This window comes from Prionailurus bengalensis, chromosome A1 (genome assembly GCF_016509475.1).
Source record: "Prionailurus bengalensis isolate Pbe53 chromosome A1, Fcat_Pben_1.1_paternal_pri, whole genome shotgun sequence".
Lineage (NCBI taxonomy): Eukaryota > Metazoa > Chordata > Mammalia > Carnivora > Felidae > Prionailurus > Prionailurus bengalensis.
Window position 1 is genome coordinate 214667127 of NC_057343.1, and position 22230 is coordinate 214689356.

Here is a 22230-nt window from a genome sequence, read left to right on the forward strand (position 1 = left end):
TTCTATGAAAATATAAGGATCTATGTATCCTAGTCTTTATTTCCACTCTGTTTTACACAAATGGTAGCCTACTCTGCCTGCTGTTGTGCATCCCGCTTTAATCACTGACTGTGCTGTGTCCGTCACACCTTATGTACCAACATTCTAAACACTTTATATTCATTAACTTATTTAATCCTCACAACAATCCTATGAAGTAGATGCCATTAGAATCCTCATAACCCTCATTTTAAATATTTTTAAAAGTTTGTTTGTTTACTTAGTCATCTCTAAACCCAACATGGGGCTCAAACTTCTGACCCAGAGATCAAGAATTGCACGCTCTTCTGATTAGCCAGCCAGGTGCCCCCAGTAGCTCTCATTTTATAGGTGAGAAAATTGAGACTAAGAAGATAAATGGCTAGTTAAAAGTCACACACATAATAATTGTTGGAGCCAGGACTTGAACCCAAGCAGCCTAACTCCAGAATATTCGGGTTTTTTTTTTTCAACTTTTATTTATTTTTGGGACAGAGAGAGACAGAGCATGAACGGGGGAGGGGCAGAGAGAGAGAGGGAGACACAGAATCGGAAACAGGCTCCAGGCTCTGAGCCATCAGCCCAGAGCCCGACGCGGGGCTCGAACTCACGGACCGCGAGATAGTGACCTGGCTGAAATCGGACGCTTAACCGACTGCGTCACCCAGGTGCCCCGAGAATATTTGCTTTTTAACCACTAAACTTCACAGCCTCTACCTAAAAATTTTCTCATTCTTTATTACAGTTGCATAGTATCCTGCTCTATGGCTGTACCATAATTTATTCAAACAATCCCTACTGATGAACATTTAGACTTGTCCAAACTTCTGTTGTTTTAAAGTTGCTACAGTGAGTAGGCTTGGATACATGGCATTTCACACATGTATGAGTGTATCTGTAGGATCTTTCAGAAGTGAAATTATTGATACAGTTTTTGATGGATATTGCAAAGTTGCCCTCCCTCTTGCCCCATCAGTTACCCCATCCTCCCTGCCCCACCAGTAATGGATGAGAATCTTTGTTTCCTATCTTCACTGAGGGCTCACTTAATATTGTGGCATCTGATTCATGGTTATTAGCTAGTCATAAAGGAGTCTATCTCTAGAGAACTTCTAGTCTTATTGGGAGAGTCTGGGAGACAAGTCACAGTGAACCATCAGTAAATCTTTATTTAATGAAAAACGAATCAGGCCATTAACTTGTGTTTTGAAGAAGATAGAATATAGATCATAGAGTAGGCTCATCAAGAACCCCTAACATGTGACCACCTTAAGTTGGATGTTTTATAGGGGGAAAAATTACCAGAAAAGTCTTTGTTTACAATTCTGAGTCTGCCTAGCAGGCTGTCATATTGTAGCACCACAAGATTGAGAACAATCCAAATATTAAAAAAACTTCTTTTTTTTTTTAATGTTTATTCATTTATGAGAGACAGACAGACAGAGTGCAAGCCGGGGAGGGGCAGAGAGAGAGGGAGACACAGAATCCAAAGCATGCTCCAGGCTCTGAGCTGTCAGCAGAGTCTGATGTGGGGCTCGAACTCACAAACTATGAAATCATGACCTGAGCCGAAGTCGGACGCTTAACCAACAGAGCCACCCAGGTACCCCCAGAGAACAATGCAAATGCTTCCTTCTTTAAAAAAAAATTTTTTTTATGATTTTATTTTATTTTTGAGAGAGAGACACAGTGAGAGCAGGGGAGGGGCAGAGAGAGATGGAGACAGAATCCAAAGCAGACTCCAGGCTCTGAGCTGTCAGCACAGAGCCCGATGCGGGGCTCGAACTCACAGACTACGAGATCATGACCTGAGTCAAAGTCAGACGCCCAACCGCCTGAGCCACCCAGGTGCCCCCAAATGCTTCTTAATCCAGGTCCATTACTCACCATCCTCAGAAGAAGGTTGAAAGAGCCCTGGCTACAGCAAGAGGCTAAAGAATTTTCTTTTTCCCGTGAAAGAAGAGGGTAAGTCTTCAGATCCAGACCATTTGCTAAAGTTGAAATTTGGCAAGTGGCCATTAAATGACATGTGCATCTTAGTCTTTGAATATATATATATTACATATGATATATGTAACATATGTTAATATAGTATATTACATGTAATATATCATATATAACACATATAATCATATGTATATTACATGTCATATGTATGTCATATGTTACATGTATAACACATTACATGTAATACATCGTATGTAACACATCATATATATACATATATATTATATATATATATATACACACATACATACATTATTTATTGATTTTAAATTCAGACCCTAGTTTAAATTTGGCCTAGTATCTAAGTGATTTAAAAGTGGAGGTTCTAATCTGGATGCCAAAGTTCAAACTCTTGCTTCCTCCACTTAGTAATCAATTGCTGCCCGGGATGCTTTTCATCTGATAATATTTCACTCACTCAGGTGCAAATATTGGTAGAGTTCCTACTACATGCCTGGCACCAGATAAAGGTGAATAACACACACAAATAGGCTGCTTCAAGTGACTCCAAGAGGAGGAAATGCAAATGTGGCTAGGCTTAACTATTTACCAAAGGAAACCGTTTTCTCTCCATTTTGGAACATGCTGTCAGTTTCACTTGTCTGTGGGAAGCACTGCCTTTGGTCTGGCACTTGTTTTCATGGGAGCTAAGATTTGTTCCTATTTATAATTCTCCGAGAAAGCTTAGGGCAGTATTAGGAGAAAAGAGTGACTTTAAACTATTGTGTGTAAATTAAACTATTTCAAGGTCTAAGGGCTTCCATCTGTGTTTATTAATAGATGGAGAATTATTTGACCTCAGCATGACAGGAATTTTTCAATCAGCTGAGAGAGACTCTCCCAAGGAGATCTGACCCACACCCTAAAGATTAAGTAAAAATATGCTCATAGCTGGAGAACCTTAAGAGCAAGATGGAAACAGATGTTAGTTTATTCTCCATCTTTATTCCCTTACTGTTCCTTAAAGAAAACATGTTTTGTTTTTTCATTTGTTTGTTTATTTTCGTTTTTTTCTGCAGAAAGGCCTTTGCTGGGCACACAGGGGCGAGTCTAATGTCAGGGTGACGGGACAGGGCACATCCTGCAGAAAAGCAGCCTGAATGCACTAAGGTCTGGCCCTTCAGACAGGCTCAGGGGAGGTCCGCCCACAAGGGCTTCAGGCCCCTCCATCATGGAGATGACATCCTGACATGGGGAACATGGGTCCTTGCTCTCATGGCTGCCTTGGCTGCTCTCAGGGAGCACTGTGAGGTGGGATAGAGGGCTTGGGAGGGCCCATCAGGAAGGAGACAGGCTACATGATGGAGAGGAGGGAGATTGGGCTGTGTGGTAGGCCCAGAAACTTCTGGGCACTTCAGTCGTGATATCTGGAAGCAATGGGAGATGCTGGCCCCAAGATTGAGGTCCAGGTCAGAGCAGAACAGTTGGATCTAGAGCTGGTTTTAACTTGGGCTCTGCTGAAAGTGAATGGTTATCATTGGAACAGAGAACTGAGGAGAAAGGGGAGTTAGTCTCCAGCATTCTCCATAGCACACAGCTCTGGGCACACATGTGGTACACATTCCCCATATTCACACAGATAGGTGCAGGTGGCTGTACACTTATGTACACACATGGTCATACACACCAGAAGGCACGTGTGCAGACACCCACATGCACAAGTACAGATATAATTGTAGGAAAGCATGGGTTCTTAATGGGGCACCTGGCTGGCTCAGTCAGTGGAACATGTGACTCTCGATCTCAGGGTTGTGAGTTTGAACCCCACATTGGGTGTAGATCCTACCTCTAAGGGTCAGGCTTATGTGACTGCACTAGTTGGATGTCCAAGAAGCCAGCCCTGGCCACAGGTGCCCAAGCTAAATATGCTATAGTGGAAGACTGTGGAAATCCAAACTCCTCTGAAAAGCAAGAAAGTAAAAATTTGCTCAGACTGTCATTTCACTTTGAAAGTAAAAATTGTTGGGGCGCCTGGGTGGCGCAGTCGGTTAAGCCTCCGACTTCAGCCAGGTCACAATCTCGTGGCCTGTGAGTTCGAGCCCCGCGTCAGGCTCTGGGCTGATGGCTCAGAGCCTGGAGCCTGTTTCCGATTCTGTGTCTCCCTCTCTCTCTGCCCCTCCCCCGTTCATGCTCTGTCTCTCTCTGTCCCAAAAATAAATAAACGTTGAAAAAGTGATGTTTTAGTCTGGACAAAGAACTTCATTCCTCAACACCTCTCTACAGAGTGTCTTTATGAAGCCTGACGTGGCCTTCTCAAATAGAAATGACGGCTTTCATCATGCTCCTTCCTAATTTGTGTAATTACAATGTTAAACATTTGGGCTTTGGAATCATACAAAGCTGGGTTCGAATCCTAGCTCTGTCAGTGACTAGTTGTGAGACCTGGGCAAATTACTTGCATCTAGTTTCTCACCTGAAAACCAGGATAATGCTATTCATCTGTGGCCCCAGGGCCGCTATACTTGTTAGGCTTAATAATGGCAGTCTAGCTGGAAATGAGGCTACAGGACTTGTCCTGAAACTATGTTTGCAAAACTAAGCACATTCGCTTTCACTTAGATTTTTGGTTTATTTGGAGTGGCTTTGGGAGGCATGCTTATGGAGATGAAGAGGGCAAAAAGCATTAGTCACAGTGCCTGACACTGAAAAAATTAACTGTCAATATTTACTAGCTTTTCATACTAAATTTCTTGACAGCGGGGCCCTGTTTTATTCACTTGTGTCTAGCATAATGCTTAGCACCAAATGTGAAATGAAAATGGATTTTCTTTGCAATTTGCACTAAAAATGAGGATTTTATCGATAACTTGGGAGAGTGGATAAAATAAATCTCTTAAGGGCTTTTGTATTGTTAGAAACACAAAGAAACAGGGGCGCCTGGGTGACTCGGTTAAGCGGTGGACTTGGGCTCAGGCCATGATCTCATGGTTTGTGAGTTTGAGCCCCCATATGGGGCTCTCTGCTGTCAGCCCAGAGCCTGCTTGGGATCCTCTGTCTCCCTCTCTCTGTGCCTCTCTCCCACTCACACACTCTCTCTCAAAAATAAATGAATATTTAAAAAAGAGACACAAACAAAAACAAGTGGAAAAATGAGGTTGACAAGGCCTTTTATGATGAAACATTCAAACCTATTCCTAAGTGCCTGTTAACACTTGAATTGTCTCATCTTTGTCTACATTCAAAGTAATAAACCTGGACGTCATCGATGTGTAGCTGGAACTCATACGGGGGATTTCGATACACCACACTTTTGGAAGTTTTACACCAAGACGGCAAGCAAGAAGAGAACGAAGGCAAAGAACAACTGCTCTCAACTTAGTGACCGTAGGATCATTGGACGACAGCGACATTCTTGCTATCCAATCGCCGGGGAGTCCGGAGAGAACGCTCTCTGGATTGGTCTGAGGAAACATCTCTCCAGGTTCATTCAAGAAGTAGCTTGGCGTGGGGCTCCGGCCGGTAGTGCCTTCTGGCCAATCACAGAACGCATGAGGCGGGTTCTGCCGGAGTGGAGCCTATCTCTGAAGGCGAATCTGCGCCCGATAGACCCGCCCGCCGCGAGCGGAGGGGGCGTGGTCTCCGGCTGCGGGTTCCCGACTCCCTGGGCTCGCGCGCGGAGTGGGCGGGGCGAGCGGTGTCAGCGGCGGAGCCGGATGCGGGCGTCGCCGGGGCCGCAGCGGCCCTGGGGATGGGCGGAGCCCCAGCCGCCAGTGCTGGTGGCCGCCGCCGCTGCCGGAGCCCGAGCGGCCGCCTCTGCTCCCGCGCGTCGCTGCTTCCTAGGGCGGCGGTATGCTGGGGAAAGGGGTAGTCGGCGGTGGCGGCGGCACCAAGGCGCCCAAGCCCTCCTTCGTGTCGTACGTGCGCCCAGAGGTGAGGGGGCTCCGCGCGGGCGGGGCGTCAGGCTGGAGCTGCCGGGGTTAGGGGCGCCGGGAGCCCCCTCCCCGCTGCGGGGGAGGGCCGCGGGCGCTTCCTGTGCGGGTGCGGGAGGAGAGCCGGGCGGGGGGAGGCCCTCGGGGGCGCGCTGAGATCTGTCGCGGGCTGAGGTGGGGACCTCCGGCGCGGGCCGGCAGGTGCCGGAGCGCAGGGCCCGGTCGCTGGCGACCAGGTGAAGGGGCCTGAGCCGGGAAGGTGCTGCGGCCCGGGACCCCCCTGCCTACCTTGGCGAGGAGCTGGGGTTCTGGGCACCGCGCGGGAGGGGAAGGGCTGGACGCTCCGGGCTCCCGTGGGGACCTACCCGGAGCCCGCCGTCTGGGTGGGTCTGCCCTTGGAATTTCTCAGTTGAGTCTTCAGAGCTGCCTGCTTCTAAGAGGGCTGTTTGATGCCGCCGGCGGGATACCGTGCACTGCCTCCCGCCTCCCATCTGCAAGCAGCACAGTTCTTTCCCTTGTGAATTCCCCTCTGTCATTTCTTCCCCCTTTCATCTCACCCCCACTTGCTTTCCTCCTGGAGTTTTACTCTTAAGTTCATTCATTCATAAAATATTTTTTGACCTCCTGCACTATTCTGAACAAAACAGATCTCCGCTCTCCTGGAGCGTATTTGATGGAGATCGGAGTAAACAACAAATAGAATAAATATAAGTAAATTATATGGTTATATTAGAAGGTGAAAAGTATCATGGGAAAAAGAAAAGGCACCATTTTCCTCCATGTCACAGTGGCATTTGAGCAGACTTGAAGGATGTTGGGGTCTGAGGGAAGAGTAGTGCTAGTAGAGGGAATGGTCTGGAGTGTTGGAGGCTCATCAAGGAAGTCAGCCCTGAGGAAGCCTAGTAGGTGAGGGGGAAGAGTCCCAGGAAACCAGGTTAGAGAGGTTACAGCTTGTTGGCCATGCTGAGGACTTCTTGAGTTCCCAATCCAAATGCCTAATGAGATGTGTTCTCATTTTGGATTTCTGAAGCTTTTTCCTACTCCTCTGCCCAGCACTTTAATCAGCATGTGCACGAGCACTATCAAACCTCTGGTCTTCAGCTGTCTTCCTACCCCTGTAAAGCACAGGCAGGTGGGCTGTGGATGAGAGGTCTTGATCAAGGACTGCGTCCACAAAACCACCTGGGGCCTGAAGCCTTTGCACATGCATCTTCAAATTCACAATGTGTGTGTTTCCTCCAAATGGAGAATACTCTTGAAATGGGTCTTATTTTTAATCCTAATTGAAAATAAAAACCACTTCCTCCTTTGATGCTTGATGAAGGAGTCAGGGTCATCATGAATTTTCAATAGGTTTCCCTCGTATCATGAGTAAGTAATGTCAGTTTCTCTTTGTGTCTTTTATGATTGATTTGATCTTTAACCTTTCCTCTTCAGTGAGATTGAACTACACATGGAAAGTCTGAAATGTGGCCAGAGTTCAAGAATGTTCAGATTTTTCATCCACCAAGTGCACATGTTGTAGTTAGACATGTTTTCCCTCTTTGCCCACAGTGCCTGATATATTTCCTTTGAGGGATAATTAGGGAAGGGGAGTGGTTCAGCCCCCAAATGGTCACATTTTTCAGATCCTTCTAGTTGGCAGTTTTGTTTTCTTGCCATAAAATAATGCTGTGTAGATACTATGTTTTTTTGTTGTAATCTGTCTCTAAAAAAATTTTTTTAACAGAGGGAAGGGCTCTGACCTAAATCGCTTATGGTTTTTAAAAGATAAAGGTATGAGGGAGTGAGAAACCAATTTGTTTTTTAAGTGTATAGCTTTTGCTAGATATCCTATTATTGGAAATTCATGTGAGCAGCTTTGAGGCATAGCTTATGTACCTCTGAAAGTACTGAACCTGGTAACCTTCTGTTGGTTCACTCAGTAGGAGTCGTCCCTCACAACACTTTTCTGGACTGCCATTCTTTTTCTACTGCTTTCCTTCATATTGCCCTCATCTTTACTGCTTTGGTGTATGTCTTCCTATCACATTTCTTTGTATGCGGTTTGCTTTTGTTAGCTGGGAATTTGCAGGTTTCTTAGGTATCTTTTTGCTGGTAGGTCACTGAGCTGCCAGAACAATCTTCACACCTTATGATGTAATGATACCTGTGCCTGGTAATGAATTTGTTCTTGGCTGATTAGATCTTGGAAGGTTCAAGAGTGGCTTCAGTATGCTAAAGAGTCTGTCAAGAGTCAGCACTTTGTGCAAAAAACAGAAGTACTTAACTGGATAAAGTATTTGAAGATGATGCTTTTAAACATGATGGCTTATATGTTTTTTTTTGTGCTAAGATTGACATTGAACAGCCTAAAATGAAGGATAGTAGTTAGTTTCCACGTGGACCTCTGCCAGAGTTAACTTGGGTTCTTCTGTCATTGATTCTAAGTCAGTGAACGTGAATATTAAAATCCTGAACTGTAGTTTAGGACCTTTGGTCATGTTTTGTAAACTCTGCCCGGAGAGTTATAAATCAGTAAAGCTTGTAAGTGGGAAGCCAGTGGCTCTGGAAATTGAGGTGAATAGGAGAGAGAGGACTGGATCATTCTTGGTGGTACCTGATGGCTGGTACCTAGAAACATCTCAGCATCACTGCCCCAGCTGAGTCCCAGACAGACGGTGCAAAGGAAATTGTGCCTCTGTACAAGGGGATCCCGGGGTGCTGATCTCCCCTTCAAGGAGGCATTTGGTTATGGTTTGGGAGCCAGATCCGCTTTTCTTGGTAAATAAAGGAGAAGCTGTAGTTCATTATAGAAAAATAATAAAAGATAGACAAAGAATTTTTTATTTATTTAAAAAAAAATTTTTTTAACGTTTATTCATTTTTGAGACAGAGAGAGACAGAGCACAAATGGGGGAAGGTCAGAGAGAGAGGGAGACACAGAATCTGAAACAGGCTCCAGGCTTTGAGCTGTCAGCACAGAGCCCAATGCGGGGCTCGAACTCACGGACCGTGAGATCATGACCTGAGCCGAAGTCGGAGGCTCAACCAACTGAGCCACCCAGGCGCCCCGACAAAGAATTTTTTAAAGGAAAGTTATAAGCAACGTGGAGTGTACCCTGTCAGATATGTGTGTAGGTGTCTGCATATGTCTTTTCCAAAGTGGGATTAATATTGCTAATCATACTATTTTGTAATCTGCCTTTTCACCAGAGATCTATATTGTAAATGTCTTTCCATGTCAGTTGTTAACCTATAATGTCATTTTCAATTAGACCCAATAGGATGGTTGGGTGACTCAGTTGGTTAAGTGTCCAACTTTGGCTTAGGTCATGATCTGCAGTTTGTGGGTTTGAGCCCTACGTCGGGCTGGAGCCTGCATCGGATTCTCTGTCTCCCTCTCTCTCTGCCCCTCCCCTGCTTGCACTCTGTCTCCCTCTCTCTCAAAAATAAATAAACGTAAAAAAAAAAAAAATTAGACCTGTTTTCCACAACAGAAATACTGTGATGGGGAGATGTTAGGTAGTACAAAGAGCCAAAAAAAAAAAAAAAAAAAAAAAAGGCAGAGTGATTTTTAATGGATTTCTACTTCATCACCTTCTCTGGTGCTGAGTATCAGTTCTGATTGTTCAGGACTGCCAGTTCTCTGGTCAGTTACCTTGAAATTGTAAGCACTGGTTTGGTATTTATAGTGATTAGAAATGCTTATTGTCTGTGCCAGGAAGAAGCTGTAGATAGAGGACCATTAGATGGTCCTAAGGGAAAGTTCTGATTTAGCAAGAGCCGGGTTCATTGTGATAAGGGAGTTGAATAAAAGCTTCAGGGTGCTCCTGCGTTGTTCTCTGAAACTAAGACCAGGAAGAATCCAGCTTTTAGAGTCTGTGGTACTTGTGTCCATATTTGTATGATTTTCCAAGTATGATTTAAATGGACTTTCTAGTAGAATTTAAGTCAGTGTTTGACTTGAAAACACTAATAAGTTATCAGTTACTTACTTGTAACTCACAATCTTGAGATCAAGAGTCGCATGCTCTACCAACTGAGCCAGCCAGGTGCCCCCCATTTGTGGATTTTTAGATTTGGGAGAGAATTTAAAGATAATCTCCACCACTGTACTCTTCTTCTGTAACACAATGTGGAAGTGCGGCCTCGCAAGGTTAAATGTCCTGTCCACACCACAGAAGTATTTCAGACCAGAGAGAACTGTCTCCTGGAGCCAGTGGTGCCCATGGCTAAGCCAGGCCCCCGGGAGCTTAGGGAATACATAGACATGGGAAGAAAAAGCAAGAAAAGAAACAAAGCTTGAAGAAGGGTCAAAAAAAAAAAAAAAATCCAGACTTAAGAGCCAATTTTATCTTCTCATTTAACCCTTAGGGAAAAGAATGCATTTGATTGCCTAATCTTCACTTACCGCCATATCTTTTCATGGAAAGAAGTGAACCTATCTATGATCTAGTGTTTTTCCAAGAGATAATGGCCGGGCGGGGGGTATATATCAGAATAATAAAATGAATACTTACCAATATTTATTAGGCACTTCTGTGTCCCAGGAACTGTGCTTCTCTCATTTCATCCTTTCAACTATCTTATGCAGTGGATACTATTCCCTCCGTTTTGTGTGTTTAGACGTGGAGAGAACCAGTGAAATTAGTACCTTGCTCACGGCCATAGCTGGCAAGGGGTGGTGCCAAGATTTAAACTCACGCAGTCTGACTCCAAGGCTGTTCTTCCGTACTTACATTTATGAATGCAGGGAGTATTATTAGTGAAACATGCCTGTAGTCATGATTGGCATTCACATGTTAAAATGCTTTCTCATTCGTGTTCTCTAGTAGCAGTTTTGTTCTTGGCTTTTGTTAGCTTCTCCACTAGGTGACTGTGAGTGGATACAAGGGCCCCTTGGAGATTTCATTCAGCTGATATTTACTTAAAGCACCTGCAAGTACGAGGCATTGTTCTGGCGGTTGACGAGGCATTGTTCTAGAGGTTGGGGATACAAAACAGATGAAATGATTGAGATTATTTTTGGTGGAACACTACTGTGCTGGACTACTGACTTTGATGAGTTGGGTGGATCCGTGGCTAGAAGAGATTGGCTTATCCTAAATCAGACTTCCTTGCTCAGTCCCAGCAATAAAAAATACCTTTAGGGGTGCCTGAGTGGCTCAGTTGTTTAAGCGTCTGACTCTTGATTTCGGCTCAGGTCAGGATCTCACGGTTCCTTGGATTGAATCGCAGAGTCAGGCTCTGGGGTGACAGCATGGAGCTTGTTTGGCATTCCCTCTCTCCCTCTTTCTCTGCCCCTCCCCGGCTTGTGTATGTGCACTCTCTCTCTCTCAAAATAAATAAACTTAAAGATATACCTTTAAAAGCAAATCTAGATCCATTCACTTTTCTTTTTTAAAGACTCTTAACTTTTTTCCATTCCAAACTAATTTTTTGATGACTGCAGAATTTTCTCTTTGAACTTAGAGGTCATTGACAGTGATATAAAGGACATCAAAAGTTCTTCCTAAAATGACCACTTTCTTAGCTGTGGCTTTTATAGTCTGATGATCTCTCCAAAGCTTCCGCTTTTTCTCTCCTGCATGTGCTTCCTGCGGCATCTCCCTGGATCCTTTCCAATACCATTCAACTTCTGCAGATGGAGCATCAGAAGATGTCATGAGGCTACGTCCGGCAACACTTCCTGCAGCTTGATCGAACAGCTGCCACACTGACAGCCTCTGTCTCAGAACCCGATGCTCTCCTGCACCCTGCTTTCCTCTGTGATGGTGAAACCATCAAAATGTTGGCTACCATCACCAAATGTGATGGCTACCATCGAAATCTTAGGCTGAGGGCAACCCATACTAGAAATTTAAAGTTCTAGATTTTTCTCTGAGCATCTTCAGCAAGATGTTTGACATTCTTGGAATAATTTCACATTAAACCATCCTGCATGACGGTGTTCTTAGAATTGGATTTTTTAAATCACCTTAAAAGATGTATACCTATTTTTATGATAAAGACAATATTAAAAAAAAGAAAAAAGAATGTAACAAAGGTGCAGACTTCCGAAGTTGGAAAAGTAAAATTACCATTAATTATGCTATCTTAACCAAAGCAGTTTTTTTTTGCTTAACCAAAGCAGAGACTCTGAGTACATGTGGGGGAAGGACAGAGATGGGGAGGACAGAGGATTAGAAGTAGGTTCCATGCTGACAGCAGAGAGCCCTGTATGGAGCTCAAACTCGGGAACCTTGAGATCATGACCTGAGCTGAGTCGGACACTTAACCAACTGTGCCACCGAGGCGTCCCAAGTTTGTTTGTTTATTTTTGAAAGAGAGAGCACGAGTGGGGTGGGACAGAGAGAGAGGGAGAAAGAATTCCAAGCAGGGTCCATGCTGTTAGTGCAGTGAGCTCAGGAGCCATGAGATCATGACCCCAGCCAAGGTCAAGAGTCAGATGCTTAACCAACTGAGCCCTCCAGACGCCTGGAGCTGGAATAATTCTTACAACCTCTAATCTTTTGTTGTTTTGGGAGGATGAAGAGGGGAGGTACAAATGGAGCAGAGTGAAGCTGCTCAAGAGCTAGAAGGGCCACAGGGCCGCTTCTGTCCTTAGTCCCCTCTGCATACCTCCAGGGTCACAACTCTAAGGAGGGCAGACAACCGCTTATTTTGGCTGTGAGTGAGGCCGTCCTCTAAGCCTTGGTTGTATTTCTACCTGGAAGATGGAAATCATAATAATAATAATCTCTGATAGGTATATGTGAACATTTATGAATATTAAGTGTGATTATGCAAGTCCTTCGAGTACTTGGCACATGGTTAGCCTTTAGTAGATGTGGGCTCTTGTTGCTGTCACTAAGTTGTTGGTCAGGACCATTTGGATGGTTTCAGAAAGTGCTTAATCATTAATCTTAGAATACAGAAATCTTTCCCAGCTAAGGTATTAATGAAAGTGGAGTATTTAGTTGTTGTGGTTGTTGCCATGGTATCATGCCCAGAAAATTCACTGTGTGGTAACTCTTTCTTAGAGTGTTTTTCACTATCTCTGAAAGTTTCTTTTCCTCTTTTCTTTGTTCCTTTATATATTTGAGAATGATTTAATTATATTTAAAATTCCAACCTAATGAGAACACTTACTAGTTGACTTTTTTCATTATTAACATTTGGCCTTTGACATTTTGCTAGTTTTGTGCTGGAGATGTATTTTTCCCTCTTCCCTCATTTCTTTTTTTTTTTTTTTCTTTTTTCTTTTCTTTTCTTTTTTTAATTTTTTTTTTTCTTTAATCTCTGCCTCCAACATGAGGCTTGAACTCACAACCCTGAGATCAGGAGTCGCATGCTCTATTGACTGAGCCAGCCAGGTGCCCCCATTGTCCTTCATTTCTAATGACTCTATCATAGGCCAAATTTTGTCCATGTATCACATCTGTTCAATGGTTTACTTATGAGTAAGTAAAATCAGATTACCCCTGGAAGTAATAACTGTTTATTTAAAAGGCAGTTGCAAGCCTGTGCTGTTTTGCTTTCATGGGTAAATACTTTTCCTAAAATAGTATAATCATCACTTTTACCTCCTGTGCCCCTGTCCTTCATTATTCCCTATAGACTTCAGTGGGGGAAGCCCTTCAGAGGTGGCATCTAAGCCCTCAGTCATTTGCTTTTGGGAAAGGGAAGGGTTGCAGCCACAAGAAAAGCAGGGCTTGTGAATGGAAGTCCTGGACACCTTGGTGAAATATTTTGAAGTCTGCCTTTCCTTTTTTTAAATTTAATTTTATTTTTTTTAAGATTTTATTTTTAAGAAATCTCCACACCCCAAATGGGGCTCAAACTCACAACCCTGAGACCAAGAGTCACATGCTGTTCCAACTGAGCCAGCCAGACACCTGTCTACCCTTCCCTTATGACAGATTGCCAACCCCTGTTTGAGACAGTGGTCCTGAGCTGCTGGGTGTGTTGCTTTTCTTGCTAAGAGAGTTTTAAAATTCCCAAGAATACCTTGAAGGGAATGAGCCCAGATTTTTGGATAAAAAAAATCTCACTGTGTTCTTACCTTTTCTCTAGACATACAATCGAATTCCTGTTTTGCTTTAATCCCTTGAGATCCACTTCCCAGTGTGGTTTCACCTTTCAGATTTTTTTCCTCAACTGTAACATTGAATGGCCATCTTCCCTGCAGGCTGACTTTGAATGTGATAAGAAATAACCACGTGTACATGACATGACTGTTAAGATGCTATTATTTAAAAAAATTTTTTTTTTTTTTTTTTTTGCTTATTTTTGAGAGAGAGAGAGAGAGACAGAGTGTGAGCAAGGAAGGGATAGAGCGAGAGGGAGACACAGAATCTGAAGCAGGCTCCAGGCTCTGAGCTGTCAGCACAGAGCCTGACACGGGACTCGAGCTCACGAACTGTGAGATCATGACCTGAGCTGAAGTCAGACACTTACCCGACTGAGCCATCCAGGCACCCCTAGATGCTGTTATTATTGATAGTCACTTGAATTGGGAGAATTATCGATCGTGTACCTCCCATTTGCACCGTGTTAGAATTAGGAATGCATAAAAACAGTCTGTGCTCTCAGGGGGTTCATATTCTGTTAGAGAGACAGCAAGTCAACAGATGGCTCTAATGCACAGAAGTAGGTGCTGCCTGTTCATGAAGGAGGTGTGCACAGAATGCTTTTGGAGCACAGAAGGCTGCGGCAGCATTCGGCCTCATGTGAAGGCAGCATAGGACTTGGAAAGGGCAGTGTGAGGGTGGGTGCTGGTGTGGGGAGGAGGGGGATGATGTAGTGGGCAGGCAACAGGGACAGCTCGAAAGGCTCATGGGCATGTTGGGCCCAGGTGGTCGAAGCATCTGTCTCATACCTTATGTAAGGCGTGGTGGGGGGTGAAGTGGGCTAAATCCTGAAAAGTAGAATCTGAGGGGTGCTGCTAGGACACGCAGGCTTGTTATTCTGCTTTCTGCGAATACTGCTTTACCATGAAGTCAGTCTGGCCCTTTGTGAGCCTGTAGGCACCTTCTCGTTTGCTCCTGGTTCCTCTTGGTCCAAGACCACGGAAAAGCTCCTGTTCCAAGGCTTTTAGCTCCTTGCCAGCTATTCAGCTGACCTAGTATTTGTGTAGCAGTCCTGGGAGTGGGGCAGGAGGTTGGTGCACAGAAGGCAATGCCATGTGTGTTTGCAGCTGTTGTTAGTCACGTCAGTTAGCTTCGACTCTGAGATTCTGACAGCCCTGTAACTGCCACCTGCTACTTTTCTCCAGCACTTGTATACATTCCAGTGCTACCCTCTTTAACTTTTAGTGTAATGTGGTTAAGAGCACAGCTTTGGAATTAGAGCTCTGCTACTTGCCTTGTGGATTTGGTCTGGGTATTTAACTTCTCTGAGCCTCGGTTTCCTGACCTCTGAAATGGGAATAAAAACAGTTGTGTCTAGCTCATAAGATTGTTGTTAGTCTTAAGTGAGGCAGTCCATCGAAGTTAACACAGTACCCAAAGTGCAGCAAACCCTTATTAAATGTTAATTGTTGTAGTAGCTATTACCTTTTACCCCAGAAGCTGCAGGTGTGTGTGTGTGTGTGTGCGCATGTGTTCATTCTTTGGGCCATAAGTGCAGGTCCCGATAGTGGCGACATTTCTTATGTTCCCTTCTAGCATTGTTTTTCCCTTGCACTCTCAGAGTCTGGTCACCAGAGTGGGGGATGCTGTCCCTTTTGCAGGTGCCCACAAAGGACGCCTTTCCTCTCCATCCAGAGGGCTTCCCTTCCTTCATAGCTTTCTTTTTCAGTAAGCTCTTTCACGGATTCCTTCTCTGTCCTTCTGTCACAGTGTTTTTCCTTGTCTTGAAGGCATGCAGGAGGACCTGAGGTTTGGGCAGTGTTTCATGTCCTGGGCCTTCTGTCCGATCCAGCGTGGCTATCTTCCTTTTAAATTAGCCTGCCAGTGGCCCCTTCTCTCCCCAGCCAGCCAGTTATACTCCTGGCCATCACAGTTTCCAGGGTTCCCTTGGGGGGTGCCCTCTTTGCTGGTTTGTCTTCACTTCCATTCATTCCGCCCTCCTTGCTGTGGTTGGAACCACAGACCATAGATGCTTACCTGGTCTCTCCCTCTACCCGAGTCACCCTGCACGGCACAGCCAGGTTCCTGCTGGGTGCAGCCTGCGTGTGTCATTTTCCCATTTAAGAGTCCTCCTGTGTGCCTGCCGCTTTCCCAAACCTTAACACCCTTTCCAGACTCACTGCAGATTCCTGCCTTCTTCTGGTTTGTTGAGAGAGTGTTAGTTTGCATTTGGGAGGCCAGGACTCTGTTCATTTTTTTCTGTGTGATTTTGAGGGAGCCCCCTTGACCTCTTTGGCTGTCATTTCCTGATTCATAGAGTTGGCCTAGGCAAGTGCTTTTGAACCTATTTTGCCCAAGGAAATTAAAAAAAAATTTTTTTTAAGTTATTTGAGAGAGAGAGTGTGTGAGCAGGGGAGGAGCAGAGAGAGAGGGGGAGAGAATCTGAAGCAAGCTTTACGCTGTCAGCATGGAGCCCTATGCGAGGCTCGAACTCACAAACTGTGAGATCATGACCTGAGCTGAAACCAATAGTTGGATGCTTAACTGACTGAGCCACCCAGGTGCCCCTCCCCCCCCCTTATTTTTTTTTTAAACAGCATGGTTCTTTGGGGGAGCTTTTTCAAAATAAATACACTGTACCAAGTCCTGGTTTAGAGATTTGAATGTGCTTTAGGGTCAGGGAAGGGTGTGGGGGGGGGGGGAGGGGCACCTGCTGTAAGTATCCACATTTTTTTTTCTGTTAATTATTATTTTTTCCTTCATCCCCTATTGAGAACTGCTATTTCAAATGAAGTCATAGGGGAAACCCAAATAGAGAAAAGTGAGCGAGGAGTGTAGTGGGAAAGGCTGCTGGCCAGGGAACACTGAAAGCCAGAGCCACTTCAGCCTCTCTGTGTTCGCCAGTCTTTCCTAATTGGCATTCTCCCTTTCTTTTTGCCCATGGTACAGGCCGTCTGTAGCTCTGGGTTCTTTGTTGCTACAGTCGAGCATTTATTCTCTACTCCTTGTGTGTAATTGCTTTGTGTCTGCGGATCTTTCTCCAACAGAGCTGTAAGCTCCTTGGCCTGCAGTGCCACAGAGTGTGGCCTCCTGGAGGTCAGCGTGGCTTCAGAGAGGACTGTGGCCATCCCAAGAGGGGGCCTCAGGGGAGCTGGTGGGAGCATCGTTCTGAGCCTCTTTTTTATTTCTCCGGGAGAGTGATTGGGGTGGTGAGGTGAGAACTGTGGTAGGCCGTTAGTGTGGTTCCTGATTCTGTTCTTGGTCTCTATACCGCAACAGTCATCTGTTAGAGTGATTGTTGTCAAGAAGCATGAATGAGTAATGCTTTTACTGTCATTCAATAAGTGATGAGCTGTCAAACCAGAGTGAGGGACTTAATTTGGGTCTTAGCGAGCAGTTACTTTTCTTCCTTTAAGAAAAAAAATCTGAGATAAGGGGAAAAAGCAGTCTAAATGTGAATGCAAGGATTTAGAATGAACACATGAGTAAGTATTGCTTAGCTGTTAGGGTAATGCACTGTTACAGGTTGTCTCCTGTTTCCCTGTCCTGAACACTTGTTACAGTTGAAAGGACACTTGATGCTATTATTTTGTAATAGGAAAAAAGTTTAAGATTCGTAGTTACCTAGGGCTCAGAGTGGTGTTAGGGTGGTGTCAGGGAGAATAGGGGGGATGAATGCTAATGGGTACCATGTTTCTTTTAGGTGTGATGAAAATATCCTAAAATTGATTGTTGTGATAGTTGGATAACTGAATATACTAAACACCACTGAATTATGTGCTTTAAGTAGGTGATTTGTATGGTGTATGAATTTGCCTTTTTTTTTTTTTAAGCAAACTCTGTGCCCAATGTGGGGCTTCAACTCACAAGCCCAAGGTCAAGAGTCATATGATCTACCAACCGAGCCAGCCAGACGCCCCTGAATTTGTATCCTAGTACAACTTTTACAAAAACAGTAAAAATCAAAAGTACTAAGCCAGGTGTCGGAACTCCTGCGAACAAGTTCTGGCTTCATCACCTGTTTAGCTGTATGAGTCCAGACACACGATTTAACCTCTTGGAGCTTCATTGGCCTTATCTGTAAAGCAGGGATGAGAATACCTTACAGGATCATTATCAAGATAATGACATGGGACATGTGGAAGTGGACGTAGTGAAACCTCCAGCAAATTATACATTTATGTGTTTAAGTTAGACACATATTTTTGTGGATAATAGATGCTTAGTCTGAAATGTTATTGAAAGTTCCCAACAACCCTATGAAATGAACACTTATTAAAGGCTGAGACCTGATCTGCATGGTGAGTAAATAGCAGAGTCCTTCAAGACCAGATACCTGAACCGGCTTAGTCTGTGGTCTGTTACTTTGAGCCCAGACAGAGATTGTCAGTTCACCTCTTACTGCATGTCTGCTTTCCTGGCTTCAGATACTGTTTTCTTGTCAGAGTAATTGTTGCTTGTATGCCAGAGAGTATATAGAGGGTATAGAGTGGAGCTGTGGTTAGCAGAGCTGTTACCTGGGCATGCTTTCAGAGGGGACTGAGCCTGCTAGCAGGCTGGCTCTAAAGCGAGTGAAGCCCTCTGGCCAGGAGCAGGGAACTAGCAGTCTGGGAACCAGCTCCAGGAACAAATCCTGCCTAGATTTCCAGCTCCCTAGAATTAGACAGTAGGTACATTCATTTAGCTTCTAGGCTGTATCTTCAGTGATAGAGCTTCATATTTAAAGTCGGGCTTTGTATATGCCCCTGTCCTATTGATGGGACTAGAATGTGTTTCAGAAAGAAGTGTGACAAAAGTTGGTAAGACTTGGCACTAATCATATACTTTAGTACTGATCATACTTAGGTAGTAATTTAAAAAAATCTGTCAAGAACTATGCTTAGGATAGTTAAAGAATATTACCAGGAAGAAGAATTACTTGTCTCTTTGTATGTTTCTGTTTATGCATTCTTTTAGTAGACTTTTCTTGACAATTTACTATCTGAGGCTAGAAAATACATACAGGTACAGCCTCCTCCCCCATTTTGTGTCATCGGTTGGGGAGGCTGACAAGGTAAGAGATTGTTGCAATACAGGAGGGAGGGGCGATCGGAGAGATCTTGGCAGGGGTCTTGAATTGTGTGGACGGTTGAATTGACTGATGGGTCCAGTGGCTTCACTGGGAGCTAGATGGTGACAGTGTGGCTGTGGTCACGGGAGCATGCAAAGTGAGAGGTGATGGTGGCTGAAAGTAAAAGCAGCAAAGGGATGGACAGATGTGGATGGATTCTGGAGCTATTAATAAAGCAGAGCAGACAGGTCATGAGGGGCAGGGAGTAGTAAAGAATGACTGCTGGGTCAAGGGGAGCGGGGATCGGTTAAATAGGTGGTGAGGATAAAGGAGTGCATTTGTTGTGATGAACACTGGGTAATGTATGGAAGTGTTGAGGCACTACATTGTATACCTGAAACTAATACTACACTATATGCTAACTAACCGGAATTTAAATGAAAACTTTAAAAAAAGAGGGACATCTGGGTGGCTCAGTCAGTTAAGTGTCCAGCTCTTGATTTTGGCTCAGGTCATGATCTCATGGTTTGTGAGATCGAGCTCCGTGTCTGCACTGATAGTGTGGAGCCTGCTTGGGATTGTCTCTCTCCTTCTCTCTTTATGCCCCTCCCCCGAATAAATAAAAATAAATAAAAATTAAAAAATAAATAAATAAATTAAATATATTTATATACAAATAAATAAATAAGTAAAATATACATAAAAATAACTTTATAATGGTTTACTTATTTTTGAGAGAGTGTGCACACGCGTGCGAGCTGGGGAGGGGCAGAGAGAGAGGGAGACACAGAATCTGAAGTAGAATCCAGGCTCTGACCTGTCAGCACAGAGCCTGATGTGGGGCTTGAACCCACGTACGGTGAGATTGTGACCTGAGCCCAAGTAGGACACTTAGCCAACTGAGCCACCCAGGTGCCCCAGTAAATAAACATTTTAAAAAAATTAAAAAAAAAAAGAGAAATGAATGACTTTTGGGTGTCTGTTGATGGGACCGATCATTGAGTCAGAGCCCAGAGGAGGATGAACAGGTTTGGTGGTGGGCAGCAGAGTGATGAGCTGGTTTTAAAATGTGAATTTGGAGGATGTTAGGAACATTCCAGTGCAGGTGGGCAGGAGGCTGTTCAGGTGTCTAGGCCTGGAGCTTTTGAATAGAGATCTGGAGTGAAGAGCCCTTTGGGGGTCATCCGCTATATTGCTGGAAGTGACGTGAGTGGGAGAGCTTGTGCAGGGAACACGGGTCTTGTGAAGAGGGAGGAGGACCCCGCCTGGAAAGGAGCCTTGCAGAGGAGCAGCCAGAGAGTGGTGGTTTGGCCTGGAACTAATTTCTGCTTATTTTCAGGTCTCAGTATAAATGACACTTCCTGAGGGGAGCAATCTTCTCTAACCCTGTGTGAGTGCGGTTTGGTGTTCCTGCTGTGTTCCCATCATGGCCTGTCTGTCCCCGAGAGCAGCACTTCGCACACATCTTTGTTACGCGTGTACTGTGGTCGACTCCTGTGTGCTCTGGGTGGGGAGGCAGAGGCAGTGTGTTCTGTTCTCTCCTGGGTTTGCTGTGCTGGAGTACAGCAGGTATGCGAGAAGTGATAGTTCATCGGTGAAAGAGGGTGCGAAAAGGCAGGGGTAAGACGGGGCCCTGGAGAAGGATGTGGCCAGCAGGCAGAGGCAGGTTATATTATAGTGAAGAATATGATTCTGATCAGGTAAACTGAGGCTCAAGTCTCACTTCACTTAACCTAGGTCGGCCTTGTTTTCCTCATCAGTAAAATGGGAACGGTAATGGCTGTTAACAGAGTTGTGAGGATTACATGAGATGATGCAGTCTTGATATATAATCTTTTGTAGGCTTCTAGTATTTATTGCATTGTTCACCCACTGTTCCAATTATGACTTTTTATTTGTCTGGATTTAGTGAGAGCAGAAGTCAATTCTTATTTATCTTTTTATTCTCGGCATTAGGTATTTAGGATGTTCGGGAGCTGTTTGTTGAAATGAATTGGTATGTATTAGAGATGGGTCACCCCGCAGCTCTGAGTAACCAGACATTCAGCTTGAGTGTTGACTCACTAGATTCGCTCCTCGGGCTCATCGGAGCCCTGTGCTTTGGGCCACTCCTTCTCAGAAACAGTTCTGAGAAGAGATGCCATTGACAACGTTTTAGTGCCAGGCCACGTGGATGATCCAGGTTCCGGTAGGTGTGTCTCCTTTGGGCCATCAGCTTGCGGAAGAATGGGTGGCAGTTGTCACAGATTGCCAGGAGAGGAGCGCTTCTGGCTCAGCGTGGGGTGGGCTTTTTAGATGATGTGGGGGCACTGGCAGGTCCTAGGGGTGGGTGGTACTCCTGCGGCTCCTTTTGATCTCTGGGGTAAACCGTGCGGAAACAGGAAGACTTGTTATTCATGCCCTTGTTCTCTTTTTATTTTTTTTTTTTATTTTTTTTTTTTTAATTTTTTTTTTCAACGTTTATTTATTTTGGGACAGAGAGAGACACAGCATGAATGGGGAAGGGGCAGAGAGAGAGGGAGACACAGAATCGGAAACAGGCTCCAGGCTCCGAGCCATCAGCCCAGAGCCCGACGCGGGGCTCGAACTCCCGGACCGCGAGATCGTGACCTGGCTGAAGTCGGACGCTTAACCGACTGCGCCACCCAGGCGCCCCTCTCTTTTTAAATTAAAACAAACAGTAGCCAAAACATTGGGGTAAATGTTGAAATAAGGAATTAGTGACTACAAACCCCAACTCCCATCCTACCACTGTGGTAGAACTGTTCCCCATTTATGTTCAGCCACTGTTGTGACTGAACTCAGGCCACTGGGATACCCTAGTTTGGAAACTGTGGGCATGCTGTGACTGCTGACAGCAGTCTTTGCCATTCTTTTGCACCGTAATGGCACAAAATGTCCACACTCAGATGGAGTTGCAAGAGGTGTCACACAAATCATTTGGTCCATTTGTAACTGCTACGTTTGTTGAAAATTTGCATCATTTTCTTTTTTTAATGTTTGTTTATTTTTGAGGGAGAGAGCATGAGCAGGGGAAGGGAAGAGAGATTGGGGGACAGAGGATCTGAAGCGGGCCCTGCACTGTCAGCAGAGGGCCCAGTGTGGGACTCCAGCTCTTGAACCGTGAGATCATGACCTGGGCAGGAAGTCGGACGCTCAACCTACTGAGCCACCCAGGTGCCCTGAAAATTTGCATCATTTTCAAATGAGTTGGTTTTCAGGAGTCTTGCAGAGTTCAAGAAAAGTCTGTCAG

The 22230-nt window shown here is 44.8% G+C and overlaps 1 protein-coding gene across 2 annotated transcripts in view; it reads left to right on the top strand.

Annotated features, from left to right (window-relative positions):
- The first annotated feature begins 5569 nt into the window (after positions 1-5569).
- Positions 5570-22230, top strand: part of MTMR12 (myotubularin related protein 12) — a 65770-nt gene continuing 49109 nt past the window's right edge. The window contains exon 1 of one of the 2 annotated variants that reach the window (XM_043600452.1): positions 5570-5895. In XM_043600452.1, coding sequence (XP_043456387.1) covers positions 5815-5895 — 81 coding nt within the window. In that variant the 5' untranslated portion in view covers positions 5570-5814. The remainder of the gene's footprint in view (positions 5896-22230) is intronic. The other variant, XM_043600434.1, reaches the window with a different exon arrangement.